At 50.4% G+C, this 20,274-nt stretch overlaps 1 protein-coding gene across 1 annotated transcript in view; it reads right to left on the minus strand.

Moving 5' to 3' along the window:
- LOC121282862 (scavenger receptor cysteine-rich domain-containing group B protein) overlaps nucleotides 1-20,274 on the minus strand; it is a 65,641-nt gene that overhangs the window by 29,603 nt on the left and 15,764 nt on the right. Inside the window, 5 exon segments of the mRNA XM_041196676.1 lie at nucleotides 10,793-11,096; nucleotides 11,672-11,748; nucleotides 13,881-13,973; nucleotides 14,826-15,172; nucleotides 18,338-18,403. Of these exon segments, the coding sequence (XP_041052610.1) occupies nucleotides 10,793-11,096; nucleotides 11,672-11,748; nucleotides 13,881-13,973; nucleotides 14,826-15,172; nucleotides 18,338-18,403 (887 nt within the window).

Genomic DNA, 20,274 nt, shown 5'->3' on the forward strand with positions numbered 1-20,274 from the left:
GGGAAGAGAGAGGAGTGGACGGAATGGGAGAAGAGAGGAGGGGAACGGAGAGGAGTGGGGGGGAAGGGATAGAAAAGGAGGGGAAGAAAGAGGAGTGGAGGGGAAGTGAGAAGAGAGGAGGGAAAGGGAGAGGAGAGGGAGGGGAAGGGAGAGAACTGGGAATGGAAGGGAGAGGAGTGGGAGGGGAAGAGAGAGGAGTGGAGGGGAAGGGAGAGGAGTGGGAAGGGAGAGGAGCGGGTGGGGAAGGAAGAGGAGGGGAGGGGAAAGGAGAGAATTGGGAAGGGAAGGGAGAGGAGTTGGAGGTAATGGAGAAGAGAGGCGGAGAAGGAACCGGAGTGGAGGCGAAGGGAGATGAGTGGAGGGGAAAGGATACGGGTAGAGAGAGTAATTAAGGGGAAGGAAGAGGAGTTGAGGGAAGGGAGAGAGGTGGGAAGGGAAGGTAGAGGAGTGGGAGGGAATAGAGAAGAGAGGAGAGGAAGAGGAGGGAAGGGAGAGGAGGGGAAAGGAGAGGGTAAGTGAGAGGTGAAGAGGGGACGGTAGAGGAGTGGTGGGAAGAGAGAGGAGTAGGAGGCGAAGGGAGAGGAGTGGGAGGAAAAGGGAGAGGAATTGGAGGGCACGGAGAAGAGAGGAGGAGAAGGAAGAGCAGGGGAGGCGAAGGGAGAGGATTCGGTGGGGAAGGGAGAGGAATTGGAGGGAATGGAGAAGAGAGGAGGAGAAGGAAGAGGAGGGGAAGGGTAGGGAGAGGAGTGGGTGGGGAAGGGAGAGGAGATGTGCAGGGGAAGAGAGAGGAGAAGAGGGGACGGGAGAGGAGTGGGGGAAGGGAGAGGAATGGGAAGGAAAGGAGAAGAGTGGAGGGGAAGGGAGAAGAGAGGAGGGGAAGGAAGAGGAGTGGGAGGCGAACGGAGAGGAGTGGGGGAAGGGATAGGAAAGTAGGGGAAGAAAGAGGAGTGGAGGGGAAGTGAGAGGAGAGGAGGGAAACTGAGAGGAGTGGTAGGGCAAGGGAGAGGAGTGGGAGGGGAAGGAAGATGAGTGGAGGGGAAGGTAGAGGAGTGGGAGGGAATGGAGAAGAGAGGAGGGTAAGGAAGAGGGGTGGAGGGGAAGGGAGAGGAGTGGGGGGAAGGGAGAGGAGTGGGAGGGGAGGGTCGAGGAGTGGGAGTGAATGGAGGAGAGAGGAGGAAAAAGAGGGAAGGGAGAGGAGAGGAGTGGAGGGGAATGGAGAGGGGAAGAGAGAGGAGAAGAGGTGAAGGGAGAGGAGTGGGGGAAGGGAGAGGAATGGGAAGGAATGGAGAAGAGTGGAGGGGAAGGGAGAAGAGTGGGAGGCGAACGGAGAGGTGTGGGGGAAGGGATAGCAAAGGAAGGGAAGAAAGAGGAGTGGAGGGGAAGTGAGAGGAGAGGAGTGAAAGGGAGAGGAGTGGAGGGGAAGAGAGAGGAGTGGGGGGAGGGATGGGGAGGAGGGGAAGAGAGACGAGTGGGGGGAGGGATAGGAGAGGAGGGGAAGAGAGAGGAATGGAGGAGAAGGCAGAGGGGAGGGGAAGAGAGAGGAATGGAGGAGAAGGCAGAGGGGAGGAGAGGAAGGTAGAGGAATGGGAGAGGAAGGGAGAAGAGAGGAGGAAGAGAGAGGAGAGGAGGGGAAGGGAGAGGAGAGGGGGGAAGGGTCAGGAATGGGAAGGAATGGAGAAGAGAGGAGGGGAAGGGAGAGGAGTGAAGGGGAAGGGAGAAGAGAGGAGGGGAACAGAGAGGATTGGTGGAAGAGATAGAAAAGGAGGGGAAGAAAGAGGAGTGGAGAGGAAGTGAGAGGAGAAGAGGGAAAGGGAGATGAGTGGGAGGGGAAGGAAGAGGGGTGGAGGGGAAAGGAGAGAATTAGCAAGGGAAGGGAGAGAGTTGGAGGGGAAGGGAGAGGAGTGGGAGGGGAAGGGAGAGTAGTTGGAGGGAATGGAAAAGAGAGGAGGAAAAGGAAGTGGAATGGAGGGGAAGGGAGAACACAGGAGGGGAAGGGAGGGGAAGGGAGAGGAATGTGGGGCAAGGGAGAGGAATGGGAAGGAAAGGAGAAGAATGGAGGGGAAGGGAGAAGAGAGGAGGGGAAGGGAGAGGAGTGGGAGGTGAACAGAGAGGAGTGGGGGGAAGGGATAGGAAAGGAGGGGAAGAAAGAGGAGTGGAGGGGAAGTGAGAGGAGAGGCGGGAAAGTGAGAGGAATGGGAGGGGAAGGGAGAGGAGTGGGAGGGGAAGGAAGAGGAGTGGAGGGAATGTAGAAGAGAGCAGGAAAAGGAAGTGGAATGGAGGGGAAGGGAGAAGAGAGGAGGGGAAGGGAGAGGAGTGGGAGGCGAACGGAGAGGGGTGGAGGGGAAAGGAGAGAATTAGCAAGGGAAGGGAGAGAGTTGGAGGGGAAGGGAGAGGAGTGGGAGGGGAAGGGAGAGTAGTTGGAGGGAATGGAAAAGAGAGGAGGAAAAGGAAGTGGAATGGAGGGGAAGGGAGAACACAGGAGGGGAAGGGAGAAGAGTGGGAGGGGAAGGGAGAGGAATGTGGGGCAAGGGAGAGGAATGGGAAGGAAAGGAGAAGAATGGAGGGGAAGGGAGAAGAGAGGAGGGGAAGGGAGAGGAGTGGGAGGTGAACAGAGAGGAGTGGGGGGAAGGGATAGGAAAGGAGGGGAAGAAAGAGGAGTGGAGGGGAAGTGAGAGGAGAGGCGGGAAAGTGAGAGGAATGGGAGGGGAAGGGAGAGGAGTGGGAGGGAAAGGAAGAGGAGTGGAGGGAATGTAGAAGAGAGCAGGAAAAGGAAGTGGAATGGAGGGGAAGGGAGAAGAGAGGAGGGGAAGGGAGAGGAGTGGGAGGCGAACGGAGAGGAGTGGGGGGAAGGGATAGAAAAGGAGGGGAAGAAAGAGGAGTGGAGGGGAAGTGAGAGGAGAGGCGGGAAAGTGAGAGGAATGGGAGGGGAAGGGAGAGGAGCGGGAGGGGAAGCTAGAGGAGTGGAAGGGAATGGAGAAGAGAGGAGGGTAAGGAAGACGGGTGGGGTAATGGAGAGGAGTGGAAGTGGAAGGTCGAGGAGTGGGAGTGAATGGAGTAGAGAGAGGAGAGGAGGCGTGGGGAAGGGAGAGGAGTGGTGGGAAGAGAGAGGAGTGGGAGGCAAAGGGAGAGGAGTGGGAGGGGAAGGGAGAGGAATTGGAGGGAATGGAGAAGCGAAGAGGGGAAGAGAGAGGATGGGAAGGAATGGAGAAGAGAGGAGGGGCAGGGAGGGGAGTGGGAGGGGAAGTTATAGGAGTGGGGGAATGGAGAAGAGAGGAAGGTAAGGAAGAGGGGTGGGGTAGGGAGAGGAATGGGATGGGAAGGTCGAGGAGTGGGAGTGAATGGAGTAGAGAGAGAAGAGGAAGAGGAGGGAAGGGAGAGGATAGGAGGGGAAGGGAGAGGAAAGTAGAGAAGGGAGAGGAGTAGAGGGGAAGGGAGAGGAGCCAAAGGGGAAGGTAGAGGAGTGGGGGGAAGGAAGGGGAATGGGAAGGAATGGAGAAGAGAGGAGGGGAAGGGAGGGGCGTGGAGGGAAAGGGCGAGGAGAGGAGGGGAAGGGAGAGGAGGTAGAATGGAGAGGAGTGAAGGGGAAGGTAGAGGAATGGGAGGGGAAGGAAGAAGAGAGAAGGAGAAGAGAGAGGAGAGGAGGGGACCGGAGAGAAGTGGGAAGGGAAGGGAGAGGAGAGGAGGGGAAAGGAGAGCAGTGGGAGGGAATGGAGAAGAGTGGAGGGTAAGGGAGAGGAGAGGAGAGGAAGGGAGAGGATTGGGAGAGGAAGGGGAGGAGTAGAGGGAAAGGGAGAGGAGCCAGAGGGGTAGGGAGAGGAGTGGAGGGGCAAGGAGAAGAGTGGGAAGGCTTCTCCATTCCCTCCCACTCCTCCTCTCCGCTCCCTTCTCCTCCTCCCTTCTCCCTTCGCCTCCACTCCTCTCCCTTCCCCTCCTGTTCTCCCCTTCCCCCTCTCTTCTCCCTTCGTCTCCTACTCCTCTCCCTTCCCCTCCTCTCCTCCCCCTTCCCCCTCTCTTCTCCCTTCTTCTTCCACTCATCTCATTTCCCCTCCACTCCTATCCCTTCCCCTCCACAGCTCTTCCTTCTCCTCCTCTCTTCTCCATACCCTCCAACTCCTCTCCCTTCCTCTCCCACTCTTCTACCTTCCCCTCCTCTCCTCCTCTCCCTTCCCCTCCACCCCTCTTCCTTCCCCTCCTCTCTTCTCCATTCCCTCCCACTGCTCTCCAGGATGGAGGGGAAGGGAGAGGCGAGGAAAAGAGGGGAAGGGAGGGGAGTGAGAGTGGAAGGGAGAGGACTGGGAGGGGAAGCAAGAGGAGTGGGACATCAAGGGAGAGGAGTGGGATGGGAAAGGAGAGGAGTTGGAGGGAATGGAGAGGAGAGGAGGAAAGGGATGAGGAGGGGAGGGGAGGGGAGAGGAGTGGAAGGGAAGGACGAGGAGAGGTGGGAAGAGGGAGGAGTGGAAGGGGAGGGAGAGGGGAGGAGGAGAATATAGAGGAGTGGGAGAGGAAGGAAGAAGAGGGGAGAGAGGAGAGGAGGGGAAGGCAGAAGAGAGGAGAAAAATGAAAGGAGTAGAGGGGAAGGGAGAGGAGCCAGAGGGGACGGTAGAGGAGTGAGGTGGGAAAGGAGAGGAGTGGTGGGAAGGGAGAGGGGAGGAGGGGAAGGGATAGCAGTGGAGGGGAAGGAAGAGGAGCAGAGGGGAAAGGAATGCAGGGGAAGGGAGCGGAGTGAAGGGGAAGGGTGAGTGGAGGAGAGGAAGGGGAGGAGATGAGGGAAGGGAGAGGAGTCAGGGGGAAAAAAGACGAGTGGGAGTGAAAGGGAGACGAGTGGAGGGGAAGGGAGTGGAGTGGGAAGGGAAGGGAGAGGAGAGGAGGGGAAGGGAGAAGAGTGGGAGGAGAAGGGAGTGGAGTGGGAAGGGAAGAGAGAGGAGTGGAAGGGAATGGAGAAGAGAGGAGGAGATGGAAGAGGAAGGGAGTGGAAGGGAGACTAGTGGAGGGGAAGGGAGATTAGTGGAGGGGAAAGGAGAGTAGGGGAAGGCAGAGGAGCCAGAGGGGATGCTAGAGGAGTGGGAGGGGAAGGGGGAGGAGTGGGTGGGAAGGGAGAGGAGGCGAGGAGGGGAAGGTAGATGAGTGGTAGACGAAGGAAGAAGAGAGGAGGGGAAGAGAGAGGAGAGGAGGGGAGAGGAGAGGAGAGGAGAGAAGGGAGAGGAGTAGAGGGGAAGGTAGACGAGTGGGATGGGAAAGGAGAGAAGTGGGGGAAGGGAGAGGAATGGGAAGGAATAGAGAAGAGAGGAGGGGAAGGGGGAGGAGTGGAGTGGAAGGGTGAGGAGAGGAGGGGAAGGAGAGGAGCCAGAGGGGAAGGTAGACAAGTGGGAGGGGAAGGGAGAGGCGTGGGGGGAAGGGTGGATAGCAGGGGAAGCGGGAGGACTGGAAAGGAAGGCAGGGGGGAGAAGGGGAAGGTAGAAGATTGGGAGAGGAAGGGAGAAGAGAGGAGGGCAAGGGAGAAGAAAGGAAGGGAAGGAAAAGGAGTGGAGGGGAAGGGAGAAGAGTGAAGGGGAAGGGAGAAGAGAGGATGGGAAGGGAGAGGAGTGGAGGGGAAGGGAGAGGAGCGGGAGGGGAAGGGAGAGGAGTGGGAGGGGATGGAAGGGCGAGTGGAGGAGGGGAAGGGGAGGAGAGGCGGGAAGGGAGAGGAGTCAGAGGGGAAGGTAGACGAGTGGAAGGGAAAGAGGGAGAAGTAAAGGGGAAGGGAGAGGAGTGGGAGGGAATGGAGAAGAGAGGAGGGGAAGTAAGAGGAGTGGAGGGGAAAGGAGAGGAGTGGGAAGGGAAGGGATAGGAGAGGAGGGGAAGAGAGACTAGTCGGAGGGAATGGAGAAGAGAGGAGGGGAAGGAAGAGGAGTGGAGGGGAAGGGAGAGGAGTGGGAGGGGAAGAGAGATTAGTGGAGGGGAAAGGAGAGGAGCCAGAGGGGATGCTAGAGGAGTGGGAGGGGAAGGGGGAGGAGTGGGCGGGAAGGCAGAGGAGGCTAGGAGAGAGGAGTGGAGTGGAAGGGAGATGAGAGGTGGGGAAGGCAGAGGAGTGGAGGGGAAGGGAGAGTGGAGAGGGGAAGGTAGATGAGTAGATGGTAGGGAGAGGAGAGGAGGGGAAGAGAGAGGAGTGGGAGGGAATGGAAAAGTGAGGAAGGGAAGGGAGAGGCGTGGAGGGGAAGGGAGATGAGTGCGAGGGGAAGGGAGATGAGTGCGAGGGGAAGGGAGATGAGTGGGAGGAGAAGGGAGAGGAGTGGGAGGGAATGGAGAAGCGAGGAGGAAAAGGAAGAGGGGAGGGGAAGGGAGAGGATTGGAGGGGAAAGGAGAGGGGAAGAGAGGAGAGGAGGAAAAGGCAGAGGGGTGGAGTGGAAGGTAGAGGAATGGGAGAGGAATGGAGAAGAGAGGAGGGGAAGAGACAGGAGAGGAGGGGTAGGGAGATGAGTGGGAGCGGAAGGGAGAGGAGTGGGAGGGGAAGGACGAGGAGTGGGGGGGAAAGGAGAGGAGTGGGAGGGAATGGAGAGGATTTGGAGGGAATGGAGAAGAGAGGAGGAAAAGTAAGAGGAGGGGAGGGGAAGGGAGAGGAGTGGAGGGGATAGTAGAGGGGAAGAGAGAGGAGTGGAAGGGGAGGGAGAGGGGAGGAGGAAAAAATAGAGGAGTGAGAGGGGAAGGGAGAAGAGGGGAGAGAGAGGAGAGGAGGGGAAGGCAGAAGAGAGGAGAGAAATGAAAGGATTAGAGGGGAAGCGAGAGGAGCCAGAGGGGAAGGTAGAGGAGTGAGGTGGGAAAGGATAGGAGTGGTGGGAAGGGAGAGGAATGGGAAGGATTGGAGAAGGGAGGAGGGGAAGGGAGAGGAGTGGAGGGGAAGGGTGAGGAGAGGAGGGGAAGGGAGAGGAGCCAGAGGGGAAGGTAGACGAGTGGGAGGGGAAGGGAGAGGCGTGGAGGGGAAGGGAGAGGACAGGAGGGGAATGGAGAGGAGGGGAAGGGAGAGGAGTGAAGGGGAAGGGAGAGGAGTGGGAGGGGAAGGGAGAGGAGTGGGGGGAAGGGTGAGGATAGGAGGGGAAGAGGGTGGAGTGGATGGGAAGGCGGGGGGAGAAGGGGAAGGTAGAGGATTGGGAGAGGAAGGGAGAAGAGAGGAGGGCAAGGGAGAAGAGAGGAGGGGAAGGGAGAGGAGTGGAGGGGAAGGGAGAATAGAGGGGGAAGGGAGAAGAGAGGAGGGGAAGGGTGAGGAGTGGAGGGGATGGGAGAAGAGAGAAGGGGAAGGGAGAGGAGTGGATGGAAGGATGAGTGGAGGAGGGGAAGGGGAGGAGGGGGGAAGGGAGAGGAGTCAGAGGGGAAGGTAGACGAGTGGGAGGGAAAGGGAGAGGAGTGAAGGGGAAGGGAGAGGAATGGAGGGGAAAGGAGAGGAATGGAAGGGAATGGAGAAGAGAGGAGGGGAAGGAAAAGGAGTGGAGGAGAAGGGAGAGGGGTGGAGGGGATGGGAAGGGAGAGGGGTGGAGGGGATGGGAGGGGTGTGGAAAGGGAAGGGTGAGGAGTGGGAAGGAATGGAGAAGAGAGGAGGGGCAGGAAGACGAGTGGTGGCGAAGGCAGAGGAGTGGAGGGGAAGGGAGAGGAGCTAGATGAGAAGGTAGAGGCATGGGAAGGGAAACGAGAGGACTAGGAGGGAAGGGAGAGGAGTAGGAGGTGGCAGATGAAGGAACTTGAGGAAGGAAGGGAATGAGTGACCACCAGGCAGTCAAGAGAAGCTGGCAGGTAGTTCAGGAGTCCCCTGGGGTCCCGCTCGCAAATCGGTGTTCCGTTTTGGAGGCTGATGAGGGCGCTGGTTCTTCCAGGGAGTGCGGACAGAGCCAAGCTTCTGGCACCACAAGCAGCCTGTCTGTACAGGAGGGGAGGAAGGGAGGAAGAGCAATAATAATAGGGGATTCTATTGACAGGGGAACAGGTAGGCGCTACTGTGGCCATCAATGTGACTCCAGGATGGTGTGTTGCCTCCGTTGTGCCAGGGTCTGGGATGTCACCGAACACCTGCAGGGCATCCTGAAGGGGGAGGGTGATAAGACGGAGGTCATGGTACATGTTGGTACCAATGACATAGATAGAAAGTGAGATGAGGTCTTGCATCAAGAATTCAAGGACTTTGGCAGTAGTCTAAAAAGCAAGACCTCTTGGATTGTAATCTCTGGATTACTCCCAGTGCCACGTGCTAACGAGCTCAGAAATAGGAGAATAGCGCAGATGAATACGTGGCTTAAGAGTTATTGCAGGAGGGAGGGTTTTATATTTCTGAATCACTGGGACCATTTCTGGGGAAGGTGGGACCTGTACAAGCGGGACGGTCTACATCTGAACCAGAGTGGGACTAACATCCTTGCAGGTGTGTTTGCTAGTGCTGTTGGGAGGAGTTTAAACTAATTTGGCAGGGGGAAGGGACACAGAATGTTAGAGAATAGGGACACATCATAATACAGTAAAACAATCAAGTCAGAGGGAGTACAGCTGCAATAAGCTTCAAGGGAGTAAGGCAAGGCTGGATGGCCTCTACTTTAATGCCAGGCGTATTACAGGTAAAACAGATGAGTTAAGGGTGAGGATTGACACATGGAATTGTGATATATTAGCCATCACTGAGACGTGGTTGAGGGAAGGGCAGGATTAGCAGCTCAACATTCCGGGATATAGAATCTTCAGGAGAGACAGGGGAGGGGGTAAAAGAGGAGGAGGCATTGCATTATTAGTTAAGGAGTCAGTTACTGCAGTAAGGAGAGATGATATCTTGGAGGGGGCATCGAATGAAGCTTTGTGGGTAGAGTTTAGGAATAAAAAAGGGGCAGCCACATTGTTAGGTGTTTATTATGGAACCCCAGATAGTCAGCGGGAAATTGAGGAGCAAATATGTGCACAATTTGTGGAGGTGTGTAAAAACAATAACAATAGGGTATTTATAAGAAATGATTTCAACTTTCCCAACATTATTTGGGATAGACATAGTGTTAAGGGCTTGGATGGAGTGGATTTCTTGAAATATGTACAGGAGAACTTTTTAGGTCAATATGTAAAGGGTCCAACAAGGGATGGTACATTACTGGACCTAATTCTGGGGAATGAAGCCAGACAGGTGGCTGAGGTGATGGTGGGCGAGCATTTTAGCGATAGCGACCACAACATGGTACAGTTTAAGTTTGTTATGGACAAAGAAATCGACAAGTTGCAAAGAAATGTTTTGGATTGGGGGAGAGTGGATTTTAGTGAAATAAGGCAGGATCTGGTCAAGGTAGACTGGGAAAGGTTACTTGTGTGGAATCTACAGAGGACAGTGGGGGGTATTCAAAAAGGAAATGGGGAGAGTACAGGCTCAACATATTCCCTCTAGGGTGATAGGAAGGAGTAACAAGCCCGGAGAACCATGGATGACCAGAGATATTCAGGTTACGATGAGAAGGAAATGAGAGGTTTTTAGCAGGTACAAGGGAAGCAAATCAGCAGAGGCATTAGTGGAGTACAGAAAGTGCAGGGTGGAGGGGAAGGGAGAGGAGAGGAGGGGAAGGGAGAGGAGAGGAGTGGAAGGGAGAGGAGTGAAGGGGAAGGGAGAGGAGTCGATGGGAGAAAAGAGTAATGCTCAGTGATGTTGAGCCAACAGAATGGCTCATCAACCAATTTTCCCTCCCTTACACACTGGAGTCATTGTGGCAAACTGGCATAATACCAGAGCAATATCTGCCCCGTGGTTCCTGCACTGGCGTGGCTGACCTGTGCTTTTTGCCACTGGAGAATTCCAGCTCTGTGATCGATAGGAACCCAGGCAAAGAAAAGAATAGATCTCAGTGAGCTGAGCATGTACACCAGGCCTCCTGAAATTAATTTCCCAACTGTGGAACTTCCCAAAGGGATGATGGTGGTAAGAATCCCTTTTACAGGTTAAATCTCACTAGCTCCAAGGTACTTCTATTCCTTGTTGCAGACGTTCGTAATTGGTCCCTGTCTTTAAATCTCTCCATGTCCTTGCCCTTTTCTATCACTGTCCTTCTAGCCCTGTTATCCATCCTGAATCCTCTGTTCCTCTGATTCCTGCCTTCCATGGATCCCTTGATTCACCTCATCCCTATTGGTAGAGCCTTCAGTTGCATTAAACCTACTCCCTGGAGCTCAGCGCTTGCACCTTTTTCCCTCTCCACCTCTCTATCCAGCTTTAAATATCTTCTCACCCAAGTTTTCTGTCTCCTTTCCTAAGCCATCACTTTCACATTCAGAGTTCATCCCCAACCAGCATTTATAAAACACACTGCGTGTTTCCTATATTAAAGGCACTCTGGTGCTTTGGCTCAATTTTAGCACCATCATCTCTGAGATAGAAGGCTGTGGGTTCAAGCCTCACTTCAGAAGCTTGATCACATATTCTCCTTTGACACTTGAGTGCAGTACTGAGAGAGTGCAGCATTGTTGGGGATACAACCTTTTGGATGAAACATTAAGCAGAGGCCTCACGGCCCTTTCAGGTGCATGAAGGAGATCCTGCGGCATCTTTGTCAAAGAAAAGCAAGGACTTCTCCTGACCAACATGAATCTCTGAACCAACACTGCCAGAATAGATTAACTGGTCATCATCTTATTGCTGATTGTGGGGCTCCCCTGGGTGTAAAATGGCTGCCACATTTACCTGAGTAACAACAGCAGCAGCAGCGCTAGGAAATTGGGACATCCTGACTATATGAACAATGCTGTGAAAATGCATGTGATTTATTTTTTTGGGTAAAATTAAGTTGCTGTTGATGTCAGCCTTACCTACACAAATAGCACCTGCATCCTCATGGTGCCTACAGTTGTGTTTCCCCCAGCCGAGGTTAAAGCAGTCTGACAGGGAGGACTCTGTGCCTTCACAATTCACGTTGTCCAGCAATATAGGGCCACGGCCATACCCAAAGTAGCTCAGTTCAGTAGCAGTAATGGCGTCTCCACATCCCAACTGCCTGCAAACCACCGCCACATTTTTAATGTTCCACTCATCATCACATACGGTTCCCCAATTATTGCCGTAAAAAATCTCCACTCTGCCTTGACAGCTGTTGTTACCGTTCACCAGGCGGATGGATCTGGCTGGAAAAATATTCATACAATTATCACATTTTCAACCTTCACTGATGTAGCACATGCTGCTTTTAAATTACCCAAGGTGATTGCACATTTGTTGCACTGGGACTTCTGACCAGGAGAGGGAAAGGGAATCTCAGTTGCCAATTCATATTCACATACACCCTTAAAACAGCGATGGGGTAGGAAACTGGAATGCTTTCTTCCAGTTTTTTGAGCAAAGGGCAAACCAATTTAATGGTGGGGCAGATTAAATTCATAGGGATTGTTTTTGGATTCCCTAAAGGGGCATTAGGTCCTTTAAAATGTTAATGAGGGGCCTAGAGCCTGTGGAAGGACCTCAGAAATTACTTCCTGTTCAGGATTCTTTAGCATCTCCTCATGGCTCCTTTTTTTCCCTTGATCCAGGAGAATCAGGAATGTTCCCTCAATCCTATAGGCCCTATGATCAGCTGCCTCATTGCCAGTTCCAGAGCTTCACCCAAGACTTACACAAAGCCCTTTTGCGGCAGTTAGAAATTCATCTTCCTTGTGGGGCGAACTGTCCATGGAGGCATGTCAGATATCAGTGACTCACCCTGATGCAGATAAAACCGGATACTCAATTTTGGGCCCCTCTTTCTGGGCATGGGCTTGCTTGTTCAGCACCAAATTCTGGGCCCGGAAATAAGCGCCTCAGATCATTATAGAGCAATCCATGACCAGTTAACCAAAAGTTGTAACTGAAGCCTAGTCACAGATTGGTTCACCCTGACTTCTCTGGTGACATGAATAGACAAGGGTCCAATGGTGACGACATTGAGAATGGATGGATATTCCAGAGCTTTGATTGGTTACTTTCACTTTTATGAAATATTTATGCTCAGCTTTCTCTCAGAAAATGAAATAACAGAGTCCACGATAGGTTAGATTGTACATGGTCTGCAGATGAATCGGGAATTTCATTTACTGGCTTCATATAGTCTCTAACATCCATAATAATACCTTGGATCTGATACACTATTTCAACATTGCGGCTGATATAAAAACAATTCAAAATCTTAACTGGATGAAAACTTGTTAACTTTACCAGTCTGAGGAGTTGTAAGTTTGGTGGTTGTAATCTGTTCAGAAACTTGATCTGTAACATCTGTAACTAAGTATAAAGAGCAATTATTAATTGTGCTCCTTGACCAATTTGCTGGGTTAGCAATGTACTTTCCAAAAAAAAAGCCCTGATTTCTCCCTTGACTCTTGCTGGAATCCAGATCCACAGACACTGACTGCTTATCCTATACTTTGCTGAGGTGATTACTCTTCCAGCCTGGTGATAATTTTAACACCCAGGATTTGGGTAAAGTGGGGAGTTAAAATGTTACACATTCCAAACTCAAATTCAAAGCTGCCACCAAATTGCTGATGGAAGCAAGACAGGTTTGGGAGTGGCAGGGAGGGGCTGTTGGGAAGAGACCAAACCACTGTCAAAAGGAGGATCAGTCGCTGAAACCTTTTAAGGAGGCTGTTTGATTCTATTTTTAATAAAGTTTCTATGAAAATCCTGACAGGTAATAGGAGGCAAGGATACTGCAGCTGCATGCTTATACAGAACTGCCTGTGGGGCAGAAGCATGAGTCTTCCTTCCATGGCCAAAAAGTTAACCCTGTAAACCAATTCCCTTCTGTGATCAGTCTGATTTGCCACACCCCCTTAACCCCAATGCGATCACCAACACCGAGAGTTTTCTCTCGGTCCCAGCTCCTGATCAGTGACTCCCTTCCCCACAGTGTCTCTGCTCCTCCCAATTCAACATGCTTTCAGCTCCCCCTTTATCCCAACCCCTACCGCAATCTCATCCCCCTCCCCTCCACCCTGCCACCACCCCCATCTCCCATCTCACCACTGCGAAATCTAAGTACAACCTTTCCTCCTGATAGGCAGTGAATCAGACTGGCTTTTGAAAGGGAAAATCTAGCAAAAAAATATTCTAACAAGCCCTCAAGTTAAACTCCAGAGTGTCCTGGGAGACCTGAACTACTGGGTTTCTTGGCCATAACTCCAGTTCAGTGATTTATATCGGGAACTGAGTGCCTGCAGCCTGATCCATCATAGGGGCCTCATAACTGACCTATTCCCAACCTTATATGAGATCCAGAAACCACACAATTTCCAACCGGGTGACCAGACAGCAATCAGGCTTAGGAATCTGGTCTGGTTTCTAGTTCTCCTCCCTCGCTCAGGAGTAATGAGATCTATTGTTGGTGTCCTGCACCAGTTCCCAGTCCTGAAATTAAATCCAGATCAGTGCCTTAACTCACTGGGCCACCAGGGAAGCTTGTAAATATATTTCCAAATTCGGCTCGGCATGTGCCAAACCTAAACACTGGCCAAAAGCGTAAAAAAAAAGACTCATGAAATAAGCTAACTGCCCAAAATAATAGGATGATACAGCACAGAAGGAGGTCATTCACCCCATTGTGCCTGTGCTGGCTCTTTGAAAGAGCTATCCAATTAATCCCATTCCCCCACTCTTTCTCCACAGCCCTGTAAGTGTTTCCCCTTTAAATATTTACTCAATTCCCTTTTGTGAGTTACTTTTAAATCTGCTTCTGCTACCTCTTCAGAGAGCACATTCCGAAACAGTCCAGAATATAGACCTTCTGACAGATCTAGATGATGAGGGTGATTTGTCACCTTCATCTCGAGTGGTAAACTGGTGAAGAGCATTGCACGGCTGTTATGGAAAATTCTATTGCTTTCATTTGGAATTTAGTACCTGCTCTGGGTAAGTTTGTATAAAGGATTCTTACTGTGAAGGGTACTATGAGTAGATTCTGTGCCAGTGTGGTCTGCAGCAAAGGTACTGGATGAAACATCTGAAGCTGCTGTGGGAGTCCAAGAATCTTGACAAAAATAAAGAAGAAAACTTATTTAATATATGAAATGCTGAGCGAGATACGTTTGGAGCTGATATTTGACAGCAATGTGCACTTTAGCTGCTCAGAATTACATCAGCAGCTTGCATTTATGTAGCACCTCTAATGTGAAACTGTATTCCATAGGACTTAGCAACATGGATTTAGAACAATGGAGGGGATCTGAGCTGAGGTAGCCAGTGACCTAGGTGAAAAGATTTATTCGGGCTAGGGATCCAATTCAGGTTGGTGGAGAGGGGATGCTGAACAAGCAGGAGTTTGTGCAGGATGGGCTGTGGATGGCTGCGTTTTAGAAAAGTTACAGCACAGAAAGAGGCCATTCAGCCCATTGTGTTTGTGATGGCTGAAAAAGAAAAAAAAAGTATTAGCCACCCATTCTAATCACACCTGCCAGCACCCAGTCCATAGCCTTGCAGGTTACAGGTGCTGATCCAGGTATCTTTAAATGAGTTGAAGGTTTCTGCCTCCACCACCAAACCAGGAAGATTGAGACCACAACCAGATCAGCCATGATCTAATTGAGTGGAGGAGCAGTCCTGAAGGACAGAAATGGCCTACTCCTGCTCCTAAGTCCTATGTTTCTATGTCCTATGAAACAAAGAGCTTGAAATGATCAAATCTCACCTAATAATGTATTTAGTTCTTAATATTTGATACTGTATTTAGTCATATTCAGCATGCTTAGTACTTAGGTTATGTATTTACTCAGCAATACATCAGGGGAACCATATTAATTTGTTTAGAAAGAGAAAAGAAGCTAGTTATTTTTTTCTGAAGGGGAGATAGATTGATTGAATGGCTGTTTGCTGTACAAGTTACTAAGATCCAGATGGCTTTGGGGAAAGTGTTACCTGTACAGATGACTCCTGCATCTTCATGGTGCCCACAGTTGTGCACACCCCATCCCAGACTGTGACAGCTCAATAATGACAGCTCATTGCCGTCACAGTTGACATTGTCCAGCAGGATCAGCCCCTTGCCATATCCGAAATAGGAATTGGTGGTGGAAGATATTGCTGTGCCACAACCCATCTGCTGGCATACAACTTTGGCATCATTCATGCCCCAGTCATCATCACAAATTGTTCCCCATTGTCCTCTGTACTTAATCTCCACTCTTCCTTGACAGGAGTTGTAGCCATTGACTAAACGAATATTGCCCTCCCCTGAAAGGAGAAGAAATGGTTAGTTTCCTAAAGAAAAAAATTCATTTACACTTATAGAAACATAGAAACATAGAAAATAGGTGCAGAAGTAGGCCATTTGGCTCTTCGAGCCTGCTCCGCCATTCAATATGACCATGGCTGATCCACTATCTCAACGCTGTACTCCTGTGCTCTCCCCATACTCCTTGACACCTTTAGAGTCCAGAAATCTATCTATTTCCTTCTTAAATATATTCAGTGACTTGGCCTCTACAGCCCTCTGTGGTAGAGAATTCCACATGTTCACCACCCTCTAAGTGAAGAAGTTTCCCCTCATCTCAGTCCTAAATGGTCTACTCCGTATCCTGAGACTATGGCCCCTTGTTCTAGACCCCTGCAGCCAGGGGAAATATCATCCCTGCATCCAGTCTGTCCAGCCCTGTCAGAATTTTATACATTTCAATGAAATCCCCTCCCATTCTTCTAAATTCCAGTGGATATATGCCTAGTCGACCCAATCTCTCCTCATACAACAATCCTACCATCCCAGGAATCAGTCTGGTGAACCTTTGCTGCACTCCCTCTAATAGATACAATTAAATACTTTATTGGCTTCTTTACAAATCTTCTTTGGGGTTGTGTTGGTGAGCAGTTTGAAGGTGGTTGGACTGTTCTCTGTTTCATTGACTAGAAGTGTGCAGTAATAACATCATAACCAGAATGTAATGCAGCAAGGGAGACAGTCCCGATCTGCTGTATGTGAAATTTCCCACCCCAGTGGTTGACTGTTGCTGGAAACCCAAAAGGAAAAAACATTTTGGATCAATACTCTTATTTCCCAGTATTTACTGGTGTTTTAAGGTATACAAGACCAGTTTGGACTAGTATTCTTAGTTCCCAGTTTTTATTGTTTTTTCCTTCTGGGAAGTGGTGTCTTGGGCTCATGCTGGTGAGCATATTTTGTGAATAAATTTGAAAAATGAATGGTGGTATGTCCATCTGCCTGACAGTGGAATGACAGCTGCCCAAACCTAACATCCAATCGTCACAGGCTATCCGGCATGAGTTACTTAGTGATCAAGAATAAGAATCTAGGATTTTGACCCAACCTAACTGAGGAACATGGAGGTTAACTATGGCCCTCTTAACACCACTGTGCCCAAGATCAGCTAACTGAGCACAAGCCAGTTTTCCAAGTTCCTACTGAACCCATTGTGGGAATTGGTGCATGGTTAATTTCCAGACAACACAACTATTGGGAACCTCCTCAGAGGTGCAAAGGCTCTACCATCGTAACTTCAGCAGCAATGTGCCCCCTAAGGAGGAGTTCCATCTTAGTTACAGTGACAAAGCAGGAGCAGGTGTGGGAGAAGCTCCAAGGGAGTTCCCAGCAAAAATACTGGTCCAAACTGGTCTAGTAATACTTAAAATGGAACACCAGTAAAAACTGAGAGTACTGGTTTGAACTGTTTTTCCCTTCTGGGAGCCCACAACACCTGGCCCAGAAAGTGTGGCTTGTCAGCAAATCATGGGGCAGAATTTTCTAACTGTTGGGTGGGCCGGTCGGAAGCGGGCATGGGCGGGCATAGAGCCAATCGCCTCAGGCGATCAGCTGCACGCTGCCAATTAAGGCCTGCCCATCGTGATGCATGGCCGGTCACGCTGAGTGCTACCTGTGCGGGCAGTGGGGGAGGAGGGAGTCAGGACCTGTGCTCTTTTTCCCATGCACGCGAAAGAGCGCAGAAATCTCCCCGAGGCACAGAGCTGCCTCAGGGAGATTAAATTCATATGGAATGTTTTAAATAAAGAAAGATAAAAATGATTTAGACATGTCCCCTCACATGAGCTGGGGCATGTTTGTGAAGTTTGGAAAATTTATTTATTTTATAAAAGCTTCAGGAAACCTCATCCTGCCCGTGGATGAGGTTTCCTGAAAAATGCGAAGGTCACTGGGGCTCTTCGCCTGCCCGCCAACCTTAAGGTTGGATGGACAGTAGTGATAATTACGTAAATTGTTTTTTTATTGGCTTTAACAGACCTTTGACATTTTGGTGGGTGCACAGCCGCCTCCAGCGCGCACCCGCCGAATGAAAGATCTGAGTGACGCGTAGTGACGTTGGGACACATGCCATTTTACACATCGGCATGCAAGGCCCACCCTGCATGCCGACACGAAAATTCTGGCCATGGAAACTGACCCCATTCAAACAGGATATTCACTGAATATTAAGGCTGCAAGATTACAGCACATTAGATTTAAAAAACTAGAAGAGGAGCAACATTTCAACAAACAGAAATGTTGATTTTTCATTCCTTCTTTATGCAACTTTTATCACCACCTATGGGCACTCTCTCCTCTCAGCAGTATACAGATTACATGGGATCCCATATTTTTATATACTATATCCAGATATCTTTCGTTGTGAATGTACTGAATGGTTAAGCACACTCATCAGGAAGTTCAGTTCTGTCCTGCCCTTTCCCTCTCCTTCATCCTTGGACCTATTGTATTGTCCTTGCCTTTCTCATCTCCAGGCTCAGAATTTCCATTGACATATGCACCAGGCCTCTTTCTTCACCCCTTTTGTTGGTTGATAGTAACTAGTTAGTCAGTGCTAACTGGAGTCCACTGAAAGATATACCAATCCACTGATAATAGAGTCAACCATTTTATTTTCATTCATTTGTTTCCAAGTACAAGGTTCACTGAGTTTGGTTAGTCTGTCACAGGATAGTGCTGCATTGTCAGAAATCTGCCCTATTGCCATAAATGGAGCATAGTTACACTGAAACCTATGATATCAGGATCATTATTGACCAATCATTACCATTGTGATCAACAGTTCAAATGCCTAAACAGATCAACAGGCGTTCTACAGCACGGGATGTACAAGTATATCTACCATTTCCAGTGTCTTCGCTACGTCTACAGCCTCACAGTACAAAGAATCCTTGATCACGGAGGAAGAGGAAGCCAACTCATAACCAGGGCTGCAGCAGCTCATAAATGCAAGCCAAGTGGATGTATCACTGGAGCTTGGAATTACATTTTGCTGTGGGTACTGCTAATGTCCCTGGCCAGTACTTCCACTTATACAGGCCGTCAGTCTCTGTAATCTTGCAGGTAGATCATTGCTCAAGATAATAAACATTATGCTGACTGTGGAATTGTTGTATAAATATTACCTTGTTTGTATTCCCAGGCAGATACTTGGGTTTTATTTATCGGGTTGATTGGCGTGGAGCTGAAATCTAGAGGCAGAAAGATCAGTTAACATTACATCATGAATACACTGAAGAGAAGCTTTGACCTGGAATTGATTTACCCTAAGTGCTCATCTTGTTCTTTCAAGTACTCTTGTGGGGGACTGAAGATCCACAACCTGGCTCCCTGGCAGTGACTGTGATGGAGCAGGAGATGCAATCCGCTGGAGACCTGCATTCCTGACCTAGCTGGAGTGCCTGGGGCTGGGGCATGGCAGTCATTTAAATAAGTAGTTCTGGGAAGAAATGCTCCTGGTTTCATTGGGCACCCCTGTTAACCAGTTCCTTTTCATAAAGGGGGCCAGTTTAAAATTTTCCTGTTGCTATTTTCAGGGGTTTCCCTGGCTTTGACCCTGGCCTGGAAACCTCTCGAGGCTCCCACTTGCACCCATTTCTATGGCCTTAGAGCCATGATGCTGTAGGGAAAGGTGCAGGTCGGGGGAAATGCTGAAACTCTGTGAGGTCACCCTGCTGGGCCTGCCCCCTTCCCAACATCAGGGCACCAAAGTGGGGGTGCAGTCAGAACTTCTGCCCACCTCAGCACAAGCTGAAAGGCCTCAGGCCTGGTGATGACAGGATTAGTGGCCACTGCCGGAGGCCATCAATACTGGGCACCATTGCAACAGGGGGCAGGGGGTTGTGGGGTGGGGTTGATGTCATCATGGATGGGGATTCATTGCAGTTGAAGAGACACCAGGTGGCGAGGGTGGGAGAAAAAAAAGGAAAACCAACCTATTTTCTGTGTCCCAGTCACGGCGAGACTGCAGATGAAGAAAGGAATTAGCCCAGGCCCCTGCCAGTACTTCACCGAGGCAAGTGCACTGAGTCACAAAATACCAGCCATAAAGCCATCCACTATCAGACAGTGAGCAGACTGGCTACTGGACTGTCCAGTATAAAACCAGACATCTGGCCACACTAGCCAGACCCTACTTGATCCCCTGCCTGTGCTGGTTCATTTCACCCAGGTATGCTCTCAAGGCCTTTAAAGAAATTTGGGGACATTGGACCCTACAATTCTGCAGTGGTTCTAACCAGGCTCACACTGTAACTCCCGCAGGAGACTAACGGAAAATCTTAGAATAATAACTTTCATGGCCATTTTTTGCCCTTTGTGATCAGGAACCAGTGTTTCAGGGTCAAGGTGTTTACATTGTCTACTGAGTGGAAAATGTGCACATTGTACAGGAAATACAGTGAATAAAAATCACTATAGGCTCATTTGCACAGTTGAAAACCCACCATATAACCCGCAGACAGGATAAACAAGGCTGTTCCCATTACCAAAGTAACCAGTTTCAGTGTCATGTATGTCCACTGTTCTAGCCAGCTGGCCCATTGTTGAGTGGACCCACAGGGACAGTTACTCTCTCCTCACTCCAGCATAAGTCAGACATTTGGAACCTGTTCACTTGAACACAGTTGACTTTTCAGCTGCTGTTCATTCTGTTGGGCTGGATGATTGTCGGACAGGGATGCTGCCTGTGAATCACAGAATCACAGAACTGATGCTGCCTGTGAATCACAGAAAATCAGGGGGGAGGAAGCCAAACATTACTGTGGGCCCAACAGGCTTCCAGCGGCCTCTGGGTTACTGCCAGGGCGCAGCTGCCGCGTGACCGTGGGCTGTATCATACAACCCTGCCACACTCAGAAGGAAAGCTTAACTCAGATTAGTTTCCTTCGGTGTTCTTCCTTTCAATTGAACAAAACTTCCACAAAATGGCGCAGGATGTGTTATGACATTATTTCGACGTCATTTATTTTTAAAAGCTTTCAGCACTGGAGATAATTCAGCCCAGCATATCTGTGCTGAATCTTTGAAAGAGATACCTGATTATACCCACTCCCTTACTTCC

Source organism: Carcharodon carcharias, chromosome 10 (assembly GCF_017639515.1).
Source record: "Carcharodon carcharias isolate sCarCar2 chromosome 10, sCarCar2.pri, whole genome shotgun sequence".
In the NCBI taxonomy this organism is placed as follows: domain Eukaryota; kingdom Metazoa; phylum Chordata; class Chondrichthyes; order Lamniformes; family Lamnidae; genus Carcharodon; species Carcharodon carcharias.